Source organism: Myotis lucifugus, unplaced genomic scaffold, assembly GCF_000147115.1.
Source record: "Myotis lucifugus unplaced genomic scaffold, Myoluc2.0 scaffold_84, whole genome shotgun sequence".
Taxonomy (NCBI): Eukaryota; Metazoa; Chordata; class Mammalia; order Chiroptera; family Vespertilionidae; genus Myotis; species Myotis lucifugus.
In genome coordinates this window covers 3,850,510-3,877,437 of record NW_005871132.1, presented here as the reverse complement: position 1 = coordinate 3,877,437, position 26,928 = coordinate 3,850,510, and the positions used below count along the sequence as shown (strand labels likewise).

Sequence of the window (26,928 nt, the reverse complement as noted above, 5' to 3'; positions counted from 1 at the left end):
GAGAGAGAGAGAGGAAGGGAGGGAGGGGGGAGAGAGAGAAAAAGAAAGAAACATCATTTTGTTGTTCCACTTATTTATGCATTCATTGGTTGCTTCTTGTATGTGCCCTGATGGAAGATCAAACCCACAACCTTGGTGTATTGGACGATGTTCTAACGGTTCCAGTGGTCGGCAAACTGTGGCTCTCGAGCCACATGCGGCTCTTTGGCCCCTTGAATGTGGCTCTTCCACAAAATACCGACTTCTGCGCATGGGCCACGAAGTTTCAATTGCACTGTACAATTCGGCCCGCACGTGGTATTTTGTGGAAGAGCCACACACAAGGGGCCAAAGAGCTGCATGTGGCTCCTGAGCCGCAGTTTGCCGACCACTGTTAACCAACTGAGCTACCCTGCCAGGGCCAGTCAAGGCTAATTTTTAAAAGTAACATGTTTTTCTCTCCCACTTCTCAGAGGTAACTAGTTTCAATTCTTATAGCTTTATACAAATTTTATTTACAGTGGTATCTCTAAATGCAGCTACTTGAGTTTTTAGTTTTAACATTATATGTGGACTTCTTATATGGAAAATGAAGATCTAGCTCTCTCTTTTTTTTTAAATCCTCACCTGAGGATGTCCTTTTATTGATTCTAGAGAGAGAGGAAGAGAGAGGGAGAAAGAGAGAGAAACATGGATCCATATTGATCCATATGCACCCCAGTTTGTTCTGGGTAAGTGCCCTAACCTGTCTGGGAATCAAGCCCACGATCTTTCAGTGTACTGGACAATGCCCCAACTGAGTCATACCAGCGGGGCCATTCCCATAGCTTTTTGCTTGAGTTAGGGCCCCCTTTTTGGGGTTACCTGGCTTTTTCTCTTGATTTACTTCCTCATTTTAGTGGGGACATCTTTCAGGAGATTTCACTTTATTTCAGAGTATAAGCTATTGTGAGTATAAATTTTTACAAAATTTGCATGTCTGAAAATGCCTTACAGTTATTTCATAGACTGTCTAGGTATAAAAGTCAAGGTTTAAAAGGAGACATGTAATACTTCCAACAATAAAGAATTAAAAATTTAGAAAAGTCAAGGTTTAAAAAAATTAGAGTTTTCAAGACATTGTTTTCTCATAACTATTGAGAAATTCAATGTCATGCTTATCCTTTATCCTTTGTATAAATATTTTCATTTTCTCTGACAGTTTTTAGGAACTCCTTTTCTTCCTCAGTGTTGTGAAATTTCATATTGATGTGTCTGGGTGTTGATTTATTTTCATTCATGTGCTGGATACTCAATAGATTCTTTCCATCTGGGAGCTCTTCTCTTTCAGTTTAGAAGGATTTTTTTTTTTCAATTTAAGATTTTTATTTTTATTGATTTCGGAGAGAGGAAGGGAGAGGGCGAAACATCCCTGATGAGAGAGAACCATCAATTGGCTGCCTCCTGCAAGCCCCCAACTGGGGACAGATCCCCCAACCTGTGCATGTTCCCTGACTGAGAATCGAACTGTGACCTCCTGGTTTATGGGTTGATGCTCAACCAATGAGCCACAATGGCTGAGCTAAGGTTTTTATTTTATTTATTTTCTTAGAGAGAGAGGAAGGGAGAGGCAGAAACATTGATCAGCTGCCTCTCACATACCCCCAGCAGGGACTGAGCCCAAAACCCGGGCATGTGCCCTGACTGGGAATTGAACCAGCAACCTTCTGGTGCATGGGACAATGCCCAGCCAACTGAGCAACATTGGCCAGGGCTCAGTGTAGAGAGATAACACATCTCCTGCAGTACTGTAACTCAGTAGGGATATAACTAATACAATTAGCAAATTTGACCTAATGGATGAATGTAGAACAACTTCCAAATAAAAGCATAAACATGTTTTTTTCAGTTATACATGGAACATTTACCAAAAAAATTTACCATGTGCTGGTCCTTAAAGCAACATATTTTAAAGGATTTAAGTTATTTAAAATATATTTTCTTAACTTGGGGTAATGAACACACAATACAGTCTACAGGTGATGTGTTGTAGAATTGTGCAACTGAAACTTGTATAATTTTGTTAACCAATGTTACCCCAATAAATTCAATAAAAAGGAAAAAAAAGAAACATTAGTTGTAGCTAGATAATGGAGGTAACTAGAAGAATTGAGAATTTGGTAAGGAATGACAAAATGTGCAAGATGGTAGGATCCAGTCCAGTTTACAGGTAAGTAAAAAACCCTAAAAGTAAATATATAAATAAACAAATAAAATATATTCTCTGACAATAGTGGAATTAAGCTAGAAATAAATATAAGAAAAGCATATTAGAAAATTCCCTTGTGTTTGGAAATTGAGAAATACATTTTGATCCATTTTGAGTCAAAAAAAGTAATCACAATAGAAATTGGAAGATAGTTTGAACTGAAAGTATAATAAAAAATATTTCCTAACAAAACTCGTGAAATGCAGCAAGAGTTGTTTTTAAAGGGAAATTGTTAGTACAAAATGTATACATTATTGAAGAAGATTGTTTGAAAAATTAATGAATTGTCCATCTTAAGAACTTAGAAAAAGAATTGTAAAATAATGCCACAGAAAGTAGAGGGAAATAAATAGACAAAAGCAAAAACTAATGACAAGGAAAACCATTATTCAGAACATTAAAAAAATGCTAGAAATCAATAAGAAAGAATAGAACCCAATATATCAATTGGTAAGGTACTTGAACAGGCATTTATAAGGGTATCAAAATGGTCCATAAAGATGAAATGGTACTTAATCTGATTAGCAATCAAAGGAATGTAAATTACCTCTTCAAAGAGACATTGCCATGCACTCTCCAAAATGGCTAACACGTTGGTACTGTCTCTTTGGAGAATAGTTGGACATTAAGAAAATTGAAGATCATCTACGACCCAGTAATTTTGCTCCTAGGTATACCCTAAAGAAATGTATGCATGTGGCACCAAGGGACATGACCAAAAATGTTGTTAGCAGCTCTATTTGTAATTAATGCTATGTATCTTTTGACATTGTTTTCATTTGTTTTTCACAGCCAAGCAGATTTAGCCAGTCCTCTGTCTTATGCCGTGCAGATCATAGGCATGAGTGCTACTCTTCCCAATTTGGAGCTTGTGGCTTCCTGGTTGAATGCTGAACTCTACCACACCGACTTTCGTCCTGTACCACTGGTGGAGTCAGTAAAAATTGGAAATTCCATATATGACTCTTCAATGAAGCTTGTGAGGGAATTTCAACCCATGCTACAAGTGAAGGTAAGTCAGTACTAAACACTAATGTCGAAAATTAAACTTTTGTTAAGGGGTAGGTTAAGTATATAGCAGAGTGGGGAAAAACATCATTTTTGTCATCAGACAGACCTTCCTCTGTTACTTAATTTATCTTGATACGGCTGTGATATTAGTTGAATCACAAAAGCTCTCTGAATGTAGTGTCTTCATGTGTAAAATGAGATAATACTTTAGTATAAGAATGAAATAGGATTTTTAAAAATTGTCTAGCGTCTAGAGAAAGTGCTCGATAAATTCCTTCCCACACCTCTAAATACACTTAAAAAGTTTTAATTCACAGTAGTTTTTCTAAGCCTGTTTCTTTAAAAAAATGTTTTTATTGATTTTTAGAGAGAGGGGAAGGGAGAAGGATAGAGAGATAGAAACCTCATCTATCAGGTGCCTCCTGTACAACCCCTACTGGGCATATGCCCTGATCGGGAATTGAACTGGTAACCTCTTGGTTCTCAGGTCAACACTCAACCACTGAGTGACACCGGCCAGGCAAAGCCTGATTCTTCAATCCTGAGGTTAGAGAACTGATTCACCATCTGTGAAATGAGGCATCTTCTATTTTTATGCAGAATTGTGTCTCTGATTATTGAACCAGCAAAGGGTAAGTTTAGAGCTGGGATCAGGACTAAATTCATGTGTCAGTACCCTCATAGATATACATTTGTAGCCTCTGCATGGCCGATATGGAATCTTATTCAGTTGCTTTGCTCTGTATGCTAAATTTCACTTGACTATGCCTTGGTTACTTCAATAATTATATATGTAAACATTCATTTACTCCTGTCAATCTTTTTCTTCTATTACCATGTCTATGCCTCTACCCTTTTTGAATTACTTTCAGCTCTTACCTGAATTATTGAAATAACCTCCTAATTGCTCTCTGCTTCCTTCCACCTGGTCCCCTTCTATCTATGCCTAAACCAGGAGCTTGTGATCTATTTAAAATGAACATCAAATATGTAAGCATTCTGCTAAAAAAATTGTGATGTTCCCTGTTTCATTTAGAATGGAAGCCATTTAGAATGTCTTCATAGTAGCCTACAAGGCGCACATTAACTGGCCCCACCCTCTTAGTGCTCTAATCTCATCTATATTTCTTCTGACTCCTTCCATAGCCTCATTGCTGTTCAATAATATGCCAAGAATCTCCCACCTCAGGCTCTCTTCGTCTGGAATGCTTTCCCCACCAGGCAGCAGTATAGTTTAGTCTTCACCTTTGGACCTTTACTCAAATGTCATGTTCTTAGGCCCCCTAGCCACCTTGTCTCAACTACAGTGTCCTCCTCTTCCTGGTCCCTAATTTCCCTGTTTTATTTTTTTTTTCTTAGCACTTTTCAAAATTGAATATACTAAGTGTTTTACCTGTCTTGTTTTTGTTATTATCTATCTCTTCTTGTTGGAGTAGAAACACTCTGAGGGCAGAGCTTTTTTTTCCCTTCTCTGTTCTCCATCCCCAGTGCTGAGAACAGTATCAGGCATATAGTAAATATTTGTTTAGTGAGTGAGTGAATGGATGAATTAATTCAATTATACACACTGACCTTCCAGTTTTGAGAACTCACCGAGTCACCGCTGGGTTTTCACCTATTCTTTGTTCTGCCTGAAATGTTTCCTCTGTCCCTCACTTACCTTTGATTAAGCTAATGCCTCCCCTCTTTCACATCTCAGCTCAATCATCATTTTCTCAGGGAAACCTTTCTTTTAGATCTTTCTGTCAAATTTATGTCAAATATGAGGCCTCAAAACACAATAAAACGCTTTTATAGTACATTTTATGAGTGTATTTTACATTTATTTGTTTAGTACTATAATGTTTCCCCAGTGAAACCTAAACCCCTTGAAGATAGGACTTTGACTTTCTCTTGCTCACCATTATATCCTCATTGTCTGAGGGTTGGAGGTCAATAACTATTAGCTAAGTGAATAGAAACTATTTCCTTCTCACCTTGCATCATAAGGAGGTTTATTTCTTTTTTTCTTGTTGTTTTGTTACTGACTTTGTAACTGATTTTTATTATGCCTTTGAGTAGAAAACAATTCCCCGTGAAGCAAAATGCATGGCTTTAAATTGATGTGAAAATGTTTTGAAAGTACCACTAGAGTGGCTATTTCTTTCTTTTCTTAGGGAGATGAGGACCATGTTGTTAGTTTATGTTATGAGACCATTCGTGAAAACCATTCAGTATTACTTTTCTGTCCATCAAAGAAATGGTGTGAGAAGCTGGCAGACATCATTGCCCATGAGTTTTACAATCTACACCATCAAGCTGAAGGTAAGTTACTAATTGAATCACCGAGCCATGCTGGCTGGGCTGAAGTGTATAATTTAATCAATGTTAACACATATGTACCTGTTTAACACCCACTATAATCAACATATAGAACATTTTTATCACCCTAAATATTTTTTTTTTGCTTTTTTGTTATTTCCCTCTATCACCAGTCACAGGCAACCACTGATCTGCTTTCTGTTATTCTACACTAGTCGTGCCTTTTGTAAGAATTTCATATAAATGAAGTTGTATAGTATGTATGTGTCTTTTTTGTGTCTGACTTCTTTCACTCAGCAAGATATTTTTAAGATTCATCTAGATTTATCAGTTTATTCCTTTTTTATTACTGAGTGTATTGCTATAATCACTAGTATATTTTTTAAAAATATATTTTATTGATTTTTTACAGAGAGGAAGGGAGAGACATAGAGAGTTAGAAACATCGATGAGAGAGAAACATCGATCAGCTGCCTCCTGCACATCTCCTACTGGGGATGTGCCCGTGGGGATGTGCCCGCAACCCAGGTACATGCCCTTGACCGGAATCGAATCTGGGACCTTTCAGTCCGAAGGCCGACGCTCTATCCACTGAGCCAAACCGGTTTCGGCCACTCCTATATATTTTTTATTTTACTGTCCTATGGTCCCTTGAGGTCCAAGATAAGTGTAAGAATGGCAGAGACCAGTTCTAGTCATAGGATATTAGAATATTTTATGACTTCATTATGCCAGTGGCATCATGAGGATGAGTGATAGATATCTCAAGCTAAGTTCCAACAGGTAAACTTTGCCTGAAGTTTATATTGGGTAGGCTCTGGTCCAACATTATATTGTCTTTTCTAGTTCTCTCTTAATTGATACTTTATGTACTCTGCCAACTTATATTCTTTATGTTGTACCATGGTAACTTATATTCCTTAATAACCAGAAAAATTTTTATTTTCTTTGCTTGAGGTTCTTTTATTTTGATTTATAGCAGTGGTTCCCAAATCCTAGTGCTTGGACTACTAGAACCTTAGACTTGATGAAACCCCAGAAAAGTAAAGACAGGTTGCACATTTTTCATGAAGCTAAAGTTTAAATTCTGAAATTATCCCTAGTAACATTTAAAAATGTTGAAGTGACTTTTGAAATAAAAATATTGATCAATGATAACTTAAAAAAATTTTAATTGTCAGCATAATAAAATCTTGGCAACTCTTTGTGGGTACTCAACATTTTTAAGAAAAGGTAATCTAAGAACTTAAAAAGTAAGAATGTATTTTATGAGAAGTTTTACTACTTCAGAAACCCAAGACTCTGGGAAATTCTGTAAGAAAACAGTTTCTGCAGAAAGTTAAGGTTTCACTGGGGAAAAGTTTACACAGAGGCAACAAGAGAAGGTAATGTGATTAATTATCTCATTGGTGCCAAAGAGGCCAGAAAAATTGTCACATAAAATTAGACTCCTAAGTGATTCTGACACCACTGGTTGGTGGGTCACACTTTGAGCAAGGACTTTGATTTTTAGGCTGTGTGTGGTAGTCGTTCTCTATAATCCTCTCCTTCCTTCAGCTGGTTCCTTTGGTCCCCTCCTGTGGGCCTGATCCCACTGTAATACAGTGTTTCCTAAATGTTGGTGAACTTTAGAATCACCTGGGGAGATTTTAAAATTCTTCATGTATAGGTTGTACGTGATTACATCACAATGTCCAGGGGTGAGAGCCAGTCATCAGGATTTTTAAAAGGTGTCAAGGTAATTATTATATGTAGTAGTTTCAGAACCATTGCCCCTGTGGTTAGCTCTGTAATGACTTAAGCAGATAGCACTCGAAGAAGCCCAGACAGAGGTGAACAGTGTTGATAATGTTTTTTTGTGACAGGATTGCTAAAATCATCTGAACTTTCACCAGTGATACTGGAACAAAAGGGCCTCCTTGAAGTGATTGATCAGCTAAAACATTCGCCTTCAGGACTGGACTCTATATTACAAAAAACTGTACCATGGGGAGTAGCATTTCATCATGCAGGTATTCATATTTATAATGTTAAGAAGCCCCCTTCAAAAATCCTCACAGTTTCTTCATTTTTGTATTAACATACTTTGATTTCTTATTAACTGCACTTATTGCTCTTAGATTTCATTTTAATAAATTGTATGATTAAGATTAAGTAAGAGTAAAACAAATAGGTTTACTTATCTGTATAGTAAACTTAACTTGCAGTAAATGTCTTGGTGTCCCTTGTTTCAGAGATCCCTTGCTAAAGTCTTCATACAGACTGTTTTCTGATGCAAAATGTTGCTCTCAATCAGAGCACGTTTTCTGTTCTTGTCCTCCACCGACAAATATAATGCCTTTTCCAACCTAACTAAGTACTTATCACACACTGTGTCCTTAACTTTTGCAATTTGAGATGTGACAGCAAAACTAGCACACATTGTTTTTTCCTGTACAGTTTCACGGATAGAAGATTCATTCTTACCATAAATGCTAGCAACCTCCGCATACATTTATGTGCTGCTTAATGACATATTCTGAGAAATGTGTCATTAGGTAATTTTGTTGTTGTGCAAACATCATAGAGTGCACTTACACAAACCTAGGTAATATAGTCTACTCTATACCTAGGATATATGGTATAGCCTGTTGTTTCTAGCCTATAAACCTATACAACATGTTACTGTACTGAGCATTCTAGGCCAGTGGTTGGCAAACTCATTAGTCAACAGAGCCAAATATCAACAGTACAACGACTGAAATTTCTTTTTTTTTTTTTTTAATATATTTTATTGATTTTTTACAGAGAGGAAGGGAGAGAGATAGAGAGTTAGAAACATCGATGAGAGAGAAACATCGATCAGCTGCCTCCTGCACATCTCCCACTGGGGATGTGCCCGCAACCCAGGTACATGCCCTTGACCAGAATCGAACTCGGGACCCTTGAGTCCGCAGGCCGACGCTCTATCCACTGAGCCAAACCGGTTTCGGCTGAAATTTCTTTTGAGAGCCAAATTTTTTAAACTTAAACTATATAGGTAGGTACATTGTTATTAACTTAATTAGGGTACTCCTAAGGCTTAGGAAGAGCCACACTCAAGGGGCCAAAGAGCCGCATGTGGCTTACGAGCCGCAGTTTGCCGACCACGGTTCTAGGCAGTTGTAATATAGTGCTAAGTATTTGTATCTAAACATATCTAAACATAGAAAAGGTACAGTAAAAATATGCTATAAAGATAAAAAATGGTACACTATTACCATGAATGGAGCTTGCAGGACTGGAAGTTGCTCTGGGTGAGTCAGTGAGTAAGTGATGAGTGACTGTGAAGGCACTTCTAGTTTCACACACTTCTGTGACTTATAAACACTTTACCCTTGGGCTACACTGAATCTATAAAACAACATGAGATTAAATCAAGCACAAGATAAAATGATGAAATCAAGAGATGCAGTAAACACGAGATTATGAGGCTGCTTTTGGAGTAACTTGGCATACTGTTTAACAGTAAACTGTTTTTTATAAATAGCATATTCTAAAATAATATTGAAAAGTATAGTATAGTAAGTACATAAACCAGTAACATCATCATTTATTATCATTATCAAGTATTATGTACTGTACATAATTGTATATGACTGGCAGTGCAGTAGGAGTGTTTACACTTAGTATAAACACGTGAGTAATGTGTTGTGCTATGACATCACTAGGTGATAGGAATTTTTCAGTTCCATTATAATCTTACTAGAGGCCTAATGCACAAAATTTGTGCAAAGGGCTCGGCCCATGCAGCCCTGTCTTGCCTCAGCCTTCGCAGCCCCATGCTTCGTCTAGAATGTCATCTGGAAGGTTGTTTGGCCATCTGGCCTAATTAGCATATTATGCTTTTATTATTATAGATGGGCCACCATCGTATGTGTGGTCTATCATTGAACCGAAATGTCATTACGTAGCGCATGACTGTACAGTTTTTTTTCTTATTAGGGCAGAACTTTCACTTTTTCACTTACAGGAAGCATTTTATGGCTTCTCTTTGGCATATACAAATTGCCATTACCACATTTGTGCTTTGGGGTCATTATCAAGTAAAATAAGGGTTACTTGAACACAAGCACTGCAACACCGAGAGTCAATCTGATAGCCAAATGGCCACTAAGTGACTAACGGGCAGGTAGTGTATGTAGTGTGGATACACTGGACAAAGGGATGATTCACATCCCAGGCAGGTGGAGGGAGACTGTGTGAGATTTCATCATGCTACTCGGAGCAGCTTGCAATTTAAAATGTGGGAATTATTTCTGAAATTTTTCATTTAATATTTTCAGAGCACAGTTGACTGCAGACAATTGAAACCGTAGAAAGCAAGACCTCAGATAAGGGGAGACTACTGTACTTGCTACCTTAATTTTATGCCACTCTGAGTATCTTCTTTTATCTCAAGGAGTATGGAAGTATTCATACACATGTATCAAAATAAAATCAATTTTAGAAATTGTCATATTGTGTATTGAGAGGGCTAGAGTGTTTAAAAATTAACTACATAGGTTGTCAAAATTGCAAAGATTATGATAGTCACTGAATTAAATAATTTCTTTCAGGAAGTGATCTTTCCATGATTATATGTGCTAAGGATATGATTAAGAATATATAGTTTTGCCCTGACCGGTTTGGCTCAGTGGATAGAGTGTCGGCCTGTGGACTGAAGAATCCCAGGTTCGATTCCAGTCAAGGGCATGTACCTTGGTTGCGGGCACATCCCCAGTGGGGGATGTGCAGGAGGCAGCTGATCGATGTTTCTAACTCTCTATCCCTCTCCCTTCCTCTCTGTAAAAAATCAATAAAATATATTTTTTAAAAAAAAGAATATATAGTTTCTGCCCAGCTGGTGTGGCTCTGCAGTTGAGCTAAAACATATTAAAAAAAAAAAAAGAATATATAGTTTCTAAGATTAGGAATTTAACCTTTTTAGTTTATCATGCTATATGTAAATAAATTTTTAAATATATATACACACACATATATGCACACACATATATACACAGTTGATTCTTGAAAAACACGGGTTTGAACTGCATATGTCCACTTATATGCAAATTTTTCTCAGTAAGTATATTGGAACTTTGCAACAATTTGAAAAAACTCATAGATGAACTGTATAGCATAGAAATACATGCATCAAAAAATATGAAACAGGTATGTCATGAATGCATGAAATATATTTAGATGTAGTATATTTTAATACCATAGAATAATAGTATTAGTCCATTTACTACCATAAAATATACACAGATCTATTGTAAAAAATTAAAATTTATTAAAACTTAACACACAGAAACACTTTCAGACCATACATGAATCCATTTGCAGTGGAGAGAAATGTAAACAAATGTAAAGATAAAATATTAAATCATAACTGCATAAACTTAACTGTAGTACATAGTGTACTAATGTAATAATTTCATAACCACCTCCTGTTGCTATTGTGCAAGTGTTGTGAGGGGCACTTAAAATGCCCGTTGATACATCCTAGCCAGTTTGGCTCAGTGGATAGAGCCTTGGCCTGTGGACTGAAGGGTCCTGGGTTCTATTACGGTCAAGGGCACATGCCCAGGTTGCGAGCTCAATCCCCAATCGGGGGTGGGGGGGAGGGAGGCATGCAGGAGGCAGCCAATCAATGATTCTCTCTCATCATTGATGTTTCATCTCTCTCTCCCTCTTCCTTCCTCTCTGAAGTCAATAAAAATATATTTTAAAAAAATGCCGGTGACACTAATCATCTCCTTGTGAACAGATTGTCTCTGCAGTAAATTGGATTTTGCAGTAAAAAGTGATCTCGTGGCTTTTGCGTATATATTATTTTAAATTTTATGGCAATTCTATATGCCAGTGGTTAATAAATCTCCCCTGCCCCTGCATTTCCGCCTGCCTGGCCTGGGGGAGGTTGTCTTCTTCACATGTAGCCTCAAGTACAACTTCGAGCTGATCCTCTTCTGTGGACCTGGCTCTTTGTTTCTCAATGAGTGGAGCCTCAAGGCTGAGTACAAACGTGGGGGGAACGGCTAGAGTTGGCCCAGCGCCTCAGCAACCGCGTCCTGTGTATTGGCATCGCCATCTTTCTGCTGTGTTCCCTCATCCTCATCTGGCAGATCCTCTATGCCTTCTTCAGCTATGCTGAGGTGCCGAAGCAGGAGTCTGGGGCCCTGGGAGCACGTTGCTGGTCACTCTATGGACACTGCTACCTCTGCCACTTCAACGAGCTGGAGCATGAGCTGCAGTCCCATCTGAACTGTGGCTACAAGCCAGCCTCCAAGTACATGAATTGCTTCTTGTCACCTCTGCTGACACTGCTGGCCAACGATGCACCTTCTTTGCTGGCTCCATCCTGGCTGTGCTTATTGCCCTCCCCATCTACGACGAAGATGTGTTAGCTGTGGAACACGGCCTCACCACCGTCACACTGCTGGGGGTCACTGTGACTGTGTGCAGCTCCTTTATCCCAGACCAGCACATGGTGTTCTGCCCTGAGCAGCTGCTCTGCGTGATCCTCACTCACATCCACTACATGCCTGACCACTGGCGGGGTAATGCCCACTGTTCGCAGACCCGGAACGAGTTTGCCCAGCTCTTCCAGTACATGGCAGTGTTCATCTTGGAGGAGTTACTGAGCCCCATTATCAAACCCCTCACCCTCATCTTCTGCCTGCATCCACGGGCCCTGGAAATTATAGACTTCTGCAGTTTCACTGTGGAGGTCGTTGATGTTGGAGATACCTGCTCCTCTGTCCAGATGGATGTTTGCCAGTATGGGCATCCCCAGTGGCTATCCACTGGTCAGACCAAGGCCTCAGTATAGCAAACTGAGGGTGGGAAAGAGTTGTCACACATGCACTTTGCCATCACCAACCTAGCTGGCAGCCACCACGTGAGAGCACGGCCTTCCTGAGTTTCCTCAAGGAGCAGGTTCAGCAGGATGGAGTAGCTTCTGGCCTTGCCCAAGGGGGTCTACTCCATGAAAATGCCCTCTTTATGTCCATCCAGTCCTTACAATCTGAGTCTGAGCCATTGAGCCTTATTGCAAATGTGGTAGCTGGCTCATCTTGCCATGGTCCTTCTCTTCCCAGAGACCTGCAGGGTTCCAGGCACAAGACTGAAGTCGCCTCTGCCCTGTGCTCCTTCTTCCCTCTGCAACCTGGTCAGGTTTCCATGGGCCGGGTTCCCAGTACCATGACAGGCCCAGAATCATGCCAGGACAGCCAGCTCTTGGACCAGTGTGTGGGAAGGACAGCTGCAGAGCCTGGTGCTGTCAGAATATACATCCACTGAAATGAGCCTGCATGACCTCTACATGCACAAGCTCCACAAGCAGCAGGCCCAGGGCGAACCTGAGAGGAATGTGTGGCACCGCCTGGGGAGTGATGACAGTGGGGCGAGTGACCCTGAAGAGGGAGGAGAGGGTGCCCGGCACCCCCAACCTATCTCCCTCTCTGCCAGCTATCCCTGTGCTGCTGCATCCTGGCCTGGAGCATCTGAGACCACTGCCCTGCAAGGGGGCTTCCAGAGGTGCTATGGGGGCATCACAGATCCTGGCACAGTGCCCCGGGCTCCCTCTCACTTCTCTCGGCTGCCCCTTGGCAAGTGGACTGAAGATGGACAGTCAGCATCAAGGCAGCCAGAGCCCGTGCCTGAGGAGGGCTCTGAGGATGAGCTTCCCCCTCAGGTGCACAAGGTCTAGACAATGCTGGGGAGGGTCCGTATGCCCCAGGATGGCGGTATCTATTGCCCCGCCATCCCGTCCACCTGCCATGGAGGGCTTCTCTGAGTGTTGCCTGGCTCCATGTACTAGTATATGGTGTGTCCATGCCTGGCCAAGAGAGGTGCAAATACTGGGCTCACCACAGCCCCAGCAGAGAAATTGAGGGCCTACGAACCAGGGCACACAGGACTCTAGCCTCATCCCCAGGAACTCACTTGGCTCAGAGTGTGGTGCTAGAATCTGGTCCCCAGCCCAGCCCCAGTAATGCTACCTTTGCACCTACGCTTACGAGTCTCCAGAGGACTGCCTACCACAGTAGCTGCCAACCAGGGAGAACCTGTGTCAACTGTGGAGTGGGGAGGTTGGGCCTGGACCCTCAACCTCTGTGGCCTCCCTCTCCGCACCCTGAATAGATGAGCAGTTCAGGCTGTGGCCCTTACCTCACCCTCAGTTCTCTCCCAGTGCTACAGCCTGCTCACCCCTCCCCTTCCTGCACATCATTGGCATGTGAGCTGCTTGCTATGGTTCTGTTCATTCGTTTCCCTTCTGTTCAGCTTTTGATTTGTGTTGGCATAGAGGCCCTAGCTCCCAGCTCCTCTCACCCTATATTTTGACACTAAGGATGGTTTCTGAATTATAGGAGCAGGATGGACATTTTTTTACTACCCTGTCCAATATTTTAGATAGGCCCCTGGGAGCACATCAAATTCTTATGATAATAGACAAAGTCCCTGGCCAGCCAGAAACTCATGAGTTCAGCACTGAATGGGTTGTTGTGGTCTACTTGCCCCCCAAACACAACACTTCTAATTCAACTTACTGATCAAGGGATAGTAAGGATCTATGAGGCTCATTGCACATGGTACTCTATGGAAAAAACTGTCAACACTATAGAAGAGAGCTCTGATAGAACATCATGAAAGTCTAGAAGGATCACACCACTAAGGATGCTATTGTTACGGAGAAATTTGTGAAAGCCATCTAACCTGAAAACAGTAAATTCCTGCTGGAGAAAACTGTGTCCAGATGTTGTGCATGACTCCACAGGATTTATGACAGATCCAATCAAAGAAACCATGAAAGAGATTGTGAATATGGCAAAAAGGGGGGGGGGGTAGTGAAGAGTTTCAAGATACAGTGGGGCCTTGACTTACGAGTTTAATTCGTTCCGAGACCGAGCTCGTTAAGGAGCTCGTTAACTCAAATTACTCTGTCAACTCAATGCAAAAAATCAGCTGAGAGACAGCTGGTATCTCAAAAAACTCGTTAGTTGGGACACTCGTAAGTCAAGGCCCCACTGTACATATCTTGAAGAAGATAACTTGATGGAGATGAGTGCTTCCGAATCAATGCCAGAAGATGAAGAAGACGTAAAGAAGCAGTGCCAGGAAACAAACTGCCATTAGACACCTGGCAGAAGGGCTCCCGTTATTAAGACTGCTTTGCCTTCTTTTACAGCATGGGCCCTTCTGTGGTGTGGGCACTGAGACTAAAGCAGACAGTGGAAGGCTTGGTACCATAGAGACACTCATTTAGAGAAATGAAAAGCAAAAAGTCAGAAATTACAATGTATTTCTGTAAAGTTATTCTGAGTGTGCCTGCCTCTTCTGCCTTCCCTCTCACCTCCGCTACCTCTTCTGCCTCTGCCACCCCTGAGACAGCAAGACCAACCCCTCCTCCGTCTCCCCCTCCTCAGCTTATTCAGTGTGAAGGTGCTGAGACTGAAAACTTTTATGATGATCCACTTCCACTTAATGAATAGTAAAGAACTATCATGCCATACATTGAATAAACTTATCTGTTATGTATGTGTGTGAGGGTCTTCATGTGAAAATATAATGACAGTGTGGCAGGAACTGTATGAGACATTTTTGGGTCATCTTCATTGCCTAATTATTCATCATGAGCAAGACTTGTATTGAAATGATAGCCTGTCCTTACATAGGCATAAGGTGAATGATATAAAATGTAAAATTAATAATGTGTTCGTTTTCTTACTGTTTTATAAGTGCTTTAAAAATTACATTACTGTACAATATGCTAATGTGTATCAGGCTATTATCATAGGTAATCAGTTTAAAAAAAATATAGCAGTGTTTCTACTGTCTTATGAATATGTCTGTTACTATATGCCATAAAAATCTTGTAACGGTTCATTTATTAGTGTGCAGACTAGACTATCTAGTTAGACTGCCACCAAACAATTGTATTGCTGCTGCTTTATTATCAGAGCATGAATTGTTATCTGTAAATAAATGAGTTTCTTTTTCACATCTTTCATTTTTAAAAAAATGTTTTTATTGATTTTTAGAGAGAGAGGAAGTGAAGGCAGAGATAGAAACATTGATGAGAGAGAAATATCGATCGGCTTGCCTCCTGCTTGCAACCCAGACATGTGCCTTGACTGGGAATTGAACCAGTAACCTCTTGGTGCATGGTTTGATGCTCAACCACTGAGCTACACAGGCCAGGCTTACATCTTTCTTTTTTTAAAATATATTTTGATTGATTTCAGAGAGGAAGGGAGAGGGAAAGGGAGATAGAAACAACAATGATGAGAGAAACATTGATCAGCTTGCCTCCTTCACACTCCACACTGCAACCCAAGCATGTGCCCTGACTGGGAATCGAACCGTGACCTCTTGGTTCATAGGTTGCTCAACCACTGAGCCATGCTGGCTGGGCACATCTTTCATTTTTGATGTCTAGTGTTACTAATACATATACTATCTATAGTGTTTTGTATCATGAGACAATATTGATATAGGTACTGACAGACAATTCATCTTGTCAATAAATGATGTAAACTTATGGTGTCAATATAGTAGAGTACTATAAAAGTATTTCTCTTCCTTATGATTTTCTTAACATTTTCTTTTTTTAGCTTACTTTGCTGTAATAATACAGTATAAAAAACATATAACATGCAAAATATGTGTTAATTGACTGTTTATATTATTAGTAAGACTTTTGGTCAGCAGTAGGAATTTTGGGGGAGTCAAAAGCTAAACATGGATTTTCCACTGTGTGTGAGGTCTGTGCCTGTAACTCCTGTGTTGTTCAAGGTCCATCTGTGCATGTTATTGTAACTTCCTTTTTTTAGGTCTTACTTTTGAGGAGAGGGATATCATTGAAGGAGCCTTCCGTCAAGGTCAGATTCGAGTCTTGGCAGCAACTTCTACTCTTTCATCTGGAGTGAATTTACCTGCACGTCGTGTAATTATTCGGACTCCTATTTTCAGTGGTCGAACTCTAGATATTCTTACTTATAAGCAGATGGTTGGTCGTGCTGGCAGGAAAGGAGTAGACACAATAGGTGAGTTTGAATTTAATTTCAATAGCATTGCAGATGGACAGTGTCGTTCTACTTGAAATTTGATTAGTCCCTAGCAACCCGGTTCTCATTATGCTGTGTTTGTTATCCAACGCACTAATGTCATCCTTTTGGATTTACTTAATACTTATAATTTAAGTCATTTTTCATATATTGTCAACCATTGATTTTCTACTAAGGTAGAATTAAGATTTTCTTTTATATTATATACTGTGAAATGATTCAGTATTATCTTAGTCAAGTGAATTATCACATTAGCTAAAATATTTTTAATTTCCAGGATAGTCCACTACTTAGTGTTAATGAAGGGAGTAATTTTCTTTCTTTTTGATGAAGTCCAATTTATCTATTTTTTTCTTTTTAATATATCTTTACTGATTTCAGAGAGGAAGAGAGAGGGAGAGAGAGAGAGAAACATCAATGATGAGAGAGAATCATTGATTGGCTGCCTCCTGCATGCCCCATACTAGGGATTGAGCCTGAAACCCAGGCATGTGCCCTGACTGGGAATTGAACCATGACCTCCTGGTTCATAGGTTGACGCTCAACCACTGAGCTATGCCAACTGGACTCTTTCTTTTTAAAAAATTGATTTTAGAGAGAGAGAAACATCGATATAAGAGAGTAACTTTGATTGGTTGCCTCCCATCGGGGATTGAACCCACAACCTGGGTATGTGCCCTGACCAGTAATTGAACCCACCTTTTGGTGTACAGGACAGTGCTCCAACCAACTGAGCCATACTTGCCAGGGTGAAAGGAGTAATGTTCATGGATATTAGTTCTGTTTAGGTCTAAGAGAGAGTTCAAATAGTGATGCTGAGAGCTGGGAAGCACTCTCACACTTTGGGAATAGGAACTGTACATTCCATCTTTTCTTCTCTTAATTGGTGCTGGCTCTAAAAACATTTTCAGTTTCTTACGTTGCATCAGCAAGTAATAATAATGTTACCAGCAGTCCTAATGAAAGTTTTGTAAGCAATGAGGAATTAAAAATCACTATAGTATTATTATAATAATTATTATTATTTATAATAATATGTAATTCACATATATTATTTCTAACATCCTACATTATTCTGGGTGTGACTGAATTGTTATGAGTCTTCTAACTTTGAAGAAATTTTAGACATCTACTTCAGAACATGGTGGAGGTCAGGACTGGAATGAGAGTGAGAGTGTGAACAGGTGAGAGTGTGCCTGTGTGTGAGTGTTTGTGTGTGGGAAGGGGGCGTGGGAGGGGTGGGGAGTTGGGCAGGTTCTGATGCTCCTGGCAGAGGAGTTACCGGCTGCCATGTGCTGCTCGGCCACGTGCTTCTCTCCACATGCTTCTCTCCACAGGGTCCTCCAGGGAGGAGGCTGTGAGGAGCAGCCCTGCTCCAGTGCTCCTAGGCCACAGACAAATGCTCTTGGCCCCAATGCTGGTACCCAAAGCCCCCTGAACGCAGACCAGACATAGCAGCTCGGTGTGCCTTGACAAGCAGTGCCCCGCCTACCCCCCCATATTGGCGAGTGGGTTGCCCAGTCCTCTTCATTTGTGAGTGGAGCACCTGGCCTGCCCCCTCCACCAGCAGAGCAGTGCCTGGCCTGCATCCTCCACTAGCAGAGTAGCACCTAGCCCAGCCAACCTCCTCCACTAATGGGGCATTGCCCAATGGCACTCTTCACCAGCAGAGCAGTGTCCAGTTATCCCCTCTACCAGCGGAGCACTCCACCAGCAGCGTCCAGCCTACCCTGTCACCTTGACACTTGGCCTGCCTGGACATAGGGACCTGTTGCCCTATCCAGCATGCCCAACCCAGTGCCCCTAGACAGCTGGCCCCCACCACCTTGATATAGTATGCCTGGCCCTGCTACCATGACCCAATGCCCTAAGATGCATGAAATTGCCACCTCAACTGCTTGTGCCTGACTCAGCACCCCTGTACAAATGGCCCTGCCACCTGACACTACCCAGTTGACGTTTCCTGATGCCCCTGGGTGCACAGACCTGCCACAGTGACCAGGAACCTTATCAAGTGTCACCAGAAGATTGGACCCACCATTGCAACCAGGTGCAACCAGTCACTTCTGAACACATGGAACCGCCCCATGACCCTGCCTGCCTCACGCAGTACTCTGGACTACCAGACAGCTAAAATGGGAAGACAAAGAAACAACTGCCAAATGAAATAAAAGGAGCAGTCACCAGAAAAGGAACTAAATGAAATAGAGGCAAGCAATTTGTCAGATAAAGAATTCAAAGTAATTGTTATAAGGGTGTGCAAACAATTTAGTGAGAACTATAAGCAACTCATAAGAAACTTAATGAGAATTATACCAACATGAAAAAAGAGGTTAAAACAATGAATAAGAGTCAAGCAGAAATGAAGAATGACATAGCTGAAATAAAGAATATCCTGGAAGTATTCGACAGTAGAGTAGAAGAAGCTGAGGACCAAATCAGCGAATTAGAAGACGAGGTAGGAAAAAAAATACCTATTCAGATCAGCCATTGGAAAAAGAAATTAAAAAGCAAGAGGAGACTTTAAGGGAGCTTTGGGACACCAAGAAACGTAACAACATCTGCATAATAGGGGTGCTAGAAGGAGAAAAAGTTGAGCAAGGACTCGAAAACCTGTTTGAAGAAATAATGACAGAAAACTTCCCTGACCTGGTGAAGAAAAAAGTCACACAAGCCAAGGAAACACAGAGATCCCAAAGAAGATGAACCCAAAAGACCCACAATAAAACACATCATAATTACAATGGCAAACATTAAAGACATCTGTAATACTTTCAATAATAAGGATAAATAAATAAAAATTTGGAGGAACATTCTGTTACTTTATCTTTCTTTTCTAAGAGGTAGTTTATTGACTTCAACATTATACCAAATTTCAAATACATAGGCAAACAGTTCTGTGGCTATTGAAGTGAAATTTGCATATCCAGGACAAAAGGGACAATCTTAATGGGAAAACGGGTGGGATATTCTGGGCACAAAAAGCTGGGCAGTATACCGAGGAAGTGACTTTTAGAATAACTTGATTTGCCATGTGAGGTCCCTAAATACAGTCATCCTCATATTTGGTGGATCTCATATTTATGAATTTGCTTACTTACTCAAATTTATTCATAACCCCCAAATCAACACTTGTTGGGCTTTCATGGATCTGTGCAGAGCCATGAAGAATTTGAATCTCTGGAAGCACACATGGTTCTCTACCTTCTTGCTTTGGCTCTCACACTGTAAACAGCATCCTTTTCATGGTCTATTTAGTGCCATAGTCTTACATTTTGGGGCTTTTTGGTGATTTAACTGTTTAATGTGACCCCCAAGCATATTGCTGAAATAAAGTTATTATCTAGTGTTCCTAAGTGCAACAAGGCTGTGATGTGCTGTATAGGGGAAATAAGTGTATTAGATAAGCTTTGTTCAGCCATGAGATATAGTACAGTTGACTGTGAGTTTAATATTAATAAATCAATAGCACATATTAAATAAGGTCTCTTTAGACAGAAACATACTTAAGACAAGATTTTATTGAAAATGTTGAGTTAGAGGCTTGCAGGAAGCTAGCCCTGTATCTCCCCTAGGAGCAATGGTTCAATATTCCCTAATTCAGTTTGTGGTGACTACAGAACATAACTACCACAAATAATAAAAATTGACTATAACTTATTAGTGACTGGATTAGTTAGAATATAAGTTTACTGATGTAACAAAAGCCAACATAACAAGTGTTTAAACGAGGTAGAAGTTAATTTCTTCTCATGTATCAGTACAGTCTGGGGCTGATGGTGTGACGCCAGTGTCAGGGACCAAGTTTTCTAGTTTGTTTTTCCATGTTCAGCAATGTGGTTTCTATCCCATGGTGTAAGATGACTACTCTAGTCTCTGTCAGCACATCTGCATTTTAGACATCCAGAAGGGGAGATGAGGAACTAAAGAACATGTTCTGCCCTTTTAAGAAGATGGATACCAATTTGGCTCTGGATAGTGTTGGCCTGTGGACTGAAGGGTCCCAGATTCGATACTGGTCAAGGGCACATGCCTGGGTTGTGGGCTCAATCCCCAGTAGGGGGCGTGCAGGAGGCAGATGATCAATGATTCTCTCTCATTATTGATGTTTCTATCTCTCCCTCTCATTTCTCTGAAATCAATAAATATATATATATATTTTAAAAAGAAGATGTACATAGTACTTTTCCTAACATACAATTAGTCACATGGTTACTTTTCTCAATTTCAATGGAAGCTGGGGAATATAAAATCTTTAGCAGACTGGCCATGTACCCAACTGACCCTTAGGGGTTTTATTTTATTTTTAAAATTATTATTATTATTTTAACCCTCACCTGAGAATGTTTTTCCCATTGCTTTTAAATAGAGTGGAAGGATGGGGGGAGGAAGGGAGAGAGAGGGGGAGAGAGGGAGAAAGATAAAGAAAAACATTGATGTGAGAGGGAAACATTGATGGGTTGCCTCCTGCATGTGCCCCAACTGGGGCTGGGGATTGAGCCTGCAACCGAGGTACATGCCCATGATGGGAAATGTAACCCTAGACCCTTAGGTGCATGGGCTGAAGCTCTAACCACTGAGAAAACCACCCAAGGCCATTTTTAAAAATATATTTTTTTATTGATTTCTGAGAGGAAGGGAGAGAGAGATAGAAACATTAATGATGAGAATCATTGATTGGCTGCCTCCTGCACGTCCCCTACTGGGGATTGAGCCTGAAATCCAAGCACATGTCCTTGACTGGAATCGAACCTGGGACCCTTCAGTCCACAGGCCAAGGCTTTATCCACTGAGCCAAACCAGCTAGCGCCAGGGCCATTTTTTTTTTTAAGTTACAAAAAAATTTATTTTTCAATTACCATTGACATCCAATATTATTTATATTAGTTTCACGTGTACAGCATAGTGGTTAGACAATTACATAATTTTCAAAGTGATCAAAAATATATGTCTTGCTTCTAAGCTAATGGAAAGAGGGCAAAGAGCTTTTTTTCTGTGTTTGCTACTTTCCAATTGCCTTCAGGTCAAATTAATTCTTAATACGAAAAAAGTGGCATATTTTAGTGTGGCATATATATTCTGATCCCCTACAATCCAAAGTTCAGAAAATAAAACATTAGCAATAATTTTTTGACCATGACAGTCACTATTATCTGTTATTTTCTTTAAAACAAATAAGCCAATTAAGTTCTTTTTAGCCAGTATCTTATGGAAATGTGTTAAGATTTTGCAAACGTATGATTTTCTTGGTTATAGGTGAGAGTATCTTAATTTGTAAGAACTCTGAGAAATCAAAAGGCATAGCTTTACTTCAGGGATCTCTAAAACCTGTTCGGAGCTGTCTGCGAAGACGAGAAGGAGAAGAAGTAACTCCGAGCATGATAAGAGCTATTCTGGAGGTAAGACTGTTCGCTAAATTACCACTTGCTCTTTTGTACCTAGACTTCAATGGTAGAGCTTTATATGTGAAAAATCGTAGCTTGTCTTTCTTTATGAGGTTATTTATAGCCTTCCCAAGTCTGAATCTCTTCTATTTTATATAGTTACTAGAGGCCCGGTGCACGGATTTGTGCACTGGTGGGGTCCCTCAGCGTGGCCTGCAGGGATCGGGCCAAAACCAGCAGTCCAACATCCCCTGAGGGATATAGTAGTGTGCGAAGTGGCAGGCGGCCAGGGAGGAGCTGGAGCCTGAGCCCAGGCCAGGCTCCATGCCTCTCCTGCTCATCCTGGCCCCGCTGTGCCTGCCACCGCTGCTGCTCAGTAGGCTCGCTGCCGCTTCGCTGTGGTCTCCGCACGCCTGTCCTAGGGCAATATCGGTGCGCCCATGACTGAGAAGTAGCCACAGGTTTGCGCCCAGTCAGTCCTGATGCTGGTCCTGATCCAGTCCCAGTCCAGATGGGGAAGGGGTGCGCAGGGGGAGAGTCTGCGGGAGAGGCTTGCGCCACTGCAGCAGCGCTCGCCAGCCATAAGCCCAGTGTCTGGTGCCTGTCAGTCAGCTGAGCGGCGCTTCTGCTGTGGGAGCGCTCTGACCACCAGGGGGCAGCTCCTGCATTGAGCATCTGCCCCCAGGTGGTCAGTACGTGTCATAGCGACTGGTCAAATGGTTGAACGGCTGCTTAGGCTTTTATATACATAGAATTCCTGGAATTTAATACAGCTAGTGCTATATCAATCCATTTCAAAACAGTGCATTAAAATCCACATACCAGATGGTTCTTTTTATTTTTTATATATGGTTTTATTTATTTTCTGAATAAAGGTGACAAAAATGGACCCTAGTTTCTCCATCTAGATAATACCTGTTGACATTAAAATAATACTAAATTACAAATACACGTGATTAGAAGTTTCAAACAGTATGAAAAGATTTAAAGTGAAAAATAAAACTTTCTGCTCATAGTCCTCAAAGGTAACCCCCTTTAAATATTTCATTAATTCATCCAGAAAAGTGTTCTATTCATATATCAGCATGCATGTCTTGCTATTGACTTTAGTAGTGGTGCTGGGGTACTGATGCCTTTACTCAGACCCTGCTTTATTTCTCAATTAAAGAAAGAAAAGAATTGTTAACATCGGATTGGTAAGGATGATGAAAGTAGGCACTCTCATATACTGCTATAACTCTTTTGGAGGACAACTTGTTCACACCTAGTAAGATTTTTAAAAATGCACATAGCCATTTATCCAGCAGATTTACATCTAGGAATTTTACCTATGAATTTATTTGTGAAATTTTGTTAAATTAAATGTACAAGAATGTTTATTATAACACTATTGGTAATAAGAAAAAAACTGGAAACAACCAAAATAGTATTAATACTAAATAAATCTTGGAAAAACTGAGATAACTCTGTTTAGGATGATTTGTTATGCTTCCAATATGCGTTAAGTGAAAGAAGGCAAGGGGCAAATGAGTATATGTAATAGAATAGTTGTAGGAAAATGATACCTGCAAGATGCACTGACTTCATCTTTTTGTTTTTGTTTTAATATATTTTTATTGATTTCAGAGAGGAAAGGAGAGAGAGAGAGAGAGAGAGAGAGAGAGAGAGAGAGAGAGAGAAACATTAGTAACGAGAGAGAATCACTGATTGGCTTGCACACCCCCCAATGGGATCGAGCCCACAACCTGGGCATGTGCCCTTGACCAGAATCAAACCTGGTACCCTTCAGTCTGCAGACCGACACTCTATCCATTGAGCCAAACCTGCTACAGCTGACTTCATCTTTTTATACACCTATTCCCAACCCTTCTTCTGGTTAGGAAGTATTCAATACTAGCATTTCTCTATGCCCACATACTTCAGAAAGAAGAATGAGAAGAATTGTTTTGATTGTTGGCCATGAGCCATCACAACATCCTTTATATATGTTGTTAGTTTCCACATTTCAGATAGATAATGATTCACTTATTTTCATTGATGAGAAAATGTGTATACTATTCTGGAAAAGTTTTCATGTTGTCAACATTTATAATGAATGATGATGGAGGAGTTAGTAAAAAGTCTCTACATTAAGATGCTGATAACATTTTAAGAGAACAAAAATCACTTCATTTATTTTATATCATGAGGGCCTGCATATCTTATTAAAAAGTTACAGAAAATTTCAAACCTTTTGTATCAGATAATAGTTGGTGGAGTGGCCAGTACATCACAAGATATGCAGACTTATGCTTCTTGCACATTTTTGGCTGCAAGTATGAGAGAAGGGAAGCGGGGAATTCAGAAAAATCAAGATCCTGTTCAACTTGGAGCAATTGAGTCCTGTGTAATGTGGCTGCTAGAAAATGAATTCATCCAGACTACTGAAGCTAGTGATGGAACAGAAGGTAACTATGACTTCTTAGTTTCAATTTACTCACTTTTTCATCTTTAGTGAATTAGATGTGTGTGACTGATTAATAAAAGGAAATTGGCTTTTCAAGCAGTATGAAAGGAAATTAATTTTTCAAGGAGTGTATCAACTCATTTTTAGTAAGTCAGTGTTGTGTTCAGCAACATCAGACAATTCGAATAAAGCCCGCTTATAAAGAATTCATGCATTGGGCAAGATTCTGTTTGTAAAATTTATCAGAGCCTAAAAGGTTAATTAAAGAATACAAAAAAACTGTGTTGTTTTATTTTCAACATCTGATCTTTTATTTTCCCCACCCGCAAACTAGGAAAAGTGTATCATCCAACACATCTTGGGTCGGCAACTCTTTCTTCCTCACTTTCTCCAGCTGATACTTTAGATATTTTTGCTGATCTCCAAAGAGCGATGAAGGGTTTTGTTTTAGAGAATGATCTGCATATTGTCTACCTGGTAAGTTCTGTTTCCTTTACTTTCATATTGGTGAAAATGGAGAGAAAAAATTTGTAGAATCTTGAACATCAAAGATACCCTAAGAAAATATCTTGTATTGATAAGAAAGTAATGGTAAATTCTAATGAACAGACTCAACACTCAAATGAAAAGGCCTTGACCCCAGCTCAAACTATTGGCAAATTAACATACATTTATGTTTTAAGTTAAATGAAAAATTTATAGTTTGGATGTACTACTTGAATATTTAAGACTCTTATGTGATTCAGAAGTTAGAACTATTGTCAAAAGGAATACTCAGTGAAGTCTGATATCCATATCTACCCCCTGCATGCCATTTCCATCCCCCTTCTTATATAACTAGAGGCCCTGTGCATGAAATTCATGCATGGGTGTGGTCGCTAGGCCTGGCCGGTGATTGAAGCGCAAGCGTCTGGCATGGAAGGGCAGGTCCCAGCTGACCTCTGGGCCGTGGGCAGCATCTGGGTCCCCGGACCCCCATGCGCCCTCCTCCACTTGAGTCACAGTGCCTGAGTCCCCACACGGAGATGGGGTGAGTGTGGCCAGATGCCGTGGGCCGGGGTGCAGCGTGGGCAGAAACCGGGTGGGCAGAATGCTCCTGTGTGAACCCACGGGCAGCCCGACCGGCCCCTGCAGTCTCAGCGGCTGCGGCCCGGCTCACCCAGAAGAGGCCACGCAGGTGCAGGGCGGGCTCCTCATGGGCACCAGGCACCTGAGTGTGGGGGGCTTCCTGGCGTGCAAGCCCTGGCATCCTGGGGGAGGGTAGTGGGAGTGAGAGCGAGCTCAGCAGACACCCCATATTCTCACCACACCTCTGTCCCCGTCACCCTTGGCTCCAGGTCGCAGTGTATTGCCGACACCCACCATGTTCTGTGCCACCCCCTGGTGGTCAGTTCACATCATAGCGAGCAGTCAAACTCCCGGTCTCCCTGTTGAACTCCTAGTCGAACGACCGCCCGAGTGGACAATTTGCATATTAGGCTTTTATTATATAGGACTAGAGGGCAGTGCACGAATTCATGCACGGGTGGTGTTTGGCCGCCTGCCCCAATGGGGGCTGATAGGAGGCCAGGCCGGCAGAGAGAGGGGATGTGGGAGGTGGGCTGGCCAGCCCCTCCCATGACCGGGTCGGGGGGCTGATTGGGGGCCGGGCCAGCTGGGAGGAGAGGCCGCGGACAGTTGGCTGGCTGACCCCACCCCCAATTGGGGTGGGGGTGCTGATTGGGGCCCCAATCAGGCCTGTTGGCTGCTGCAGTGCGCGTCATAGCAACCAGTTGTTCTGGTCATTCTGTCGTTCCAGTTGCTTGTCTTATATATATATAGACTAGAGGCTCGATGCACGAAAATTCATGCAAGAGTAGGCCTTCCTTCCCTCGGCTGCCAACACCGGCTTCCCTCCGGCACCCAGGATCCAGGGTTTGCTCTGGCTGCCACCGCCAGGCACCTAGGACCCGGGCTACTGCCCTCTGGCCGCTGCCACCAGGCACCCGGGATCCGGGCTTCGCTCCAGCTCAGCTTTTTCTGAAAGGACGTCTGGAATGACGCCCAGAAGGACGTTCAGTCTAATTAGCATTTTACCCTTTTATTATTATAGACTAGGGGCCCAGTGCACAAAGATTCGTGCACTGAGGGTGGGTCCCTCAGCCCGACCTGCACCCTCTCCAGTCTGGGAGCCCTCAGGGGTGCCCTATGCAATCTGGGAGTTTGTGTCTGTCTTTGCAATCATATGAGCGAATTGTCTGAGATCTCCAACCCAGTTTGGTTTGTTGTTCACAGAATAATAGAGGCATTTTTTTTTCTTTGCTTCATTGGTGGAGATTTCCTGGAAGTTTTAGGATATCTTCCCTTTAATTTTTCCTAGACACTCTGATATTACTTATGTCTCTCACCTTTGCTTTCCCTCCACCCCCACTGCAACAGTAACTTGCTCCAGGCTCATTTTGCTCTAGTGTCTAGGAGGTCCGTCTGCCACCAGAACTACAAGTCCCAGCA

The 26,928-nt window shown here is 41.3% G+C and overlaps 1 protein-coding gene and 1 pseudogene across 1 annotated transcript in view; both read left to right on the top strand.

Annotated features, from left to right (window-relative positions):
* The window catches only part of POLQ (DNA polymerase theta), a 91,412-nt gene that overhangs the window by 7,176 nt on the left and 57,308 nt on the right, over positions 1–26,928 (top strand). Inside the window, exons 6-12 of the mRNA XM_023755804.1 lie at positions 3,020–3,239; positions 5,395–5,542; positions 7,405–7,551; positions 16,375–16,587; positions 21,865–22,007; positions 24,235–24,439; positions 24,773–24,915. Coding sequence (XP_023611572.1) covers positions 3,020–3,239; positions 5,395–5,542; positions 7,405–7,551; positions 16,375–16,587; positions 21,865–22,007; positions 24,235–24,439; positions 24,773–24,915 — 1,219 coding nt within the window. The remainder of the gene's footprint in view (positions 1–3,019; positions 3,240–5,394; positions 5,543–7,404; positions 7,552–16,374; positions 16,588–21,864; positions 22,008–24,234; positions 24,440–24,772; positions 24,916–26,928) is intronic.
* LOC102441838 lies at positions 11,399–14,407 on the top strand (annotated as a pseudogene).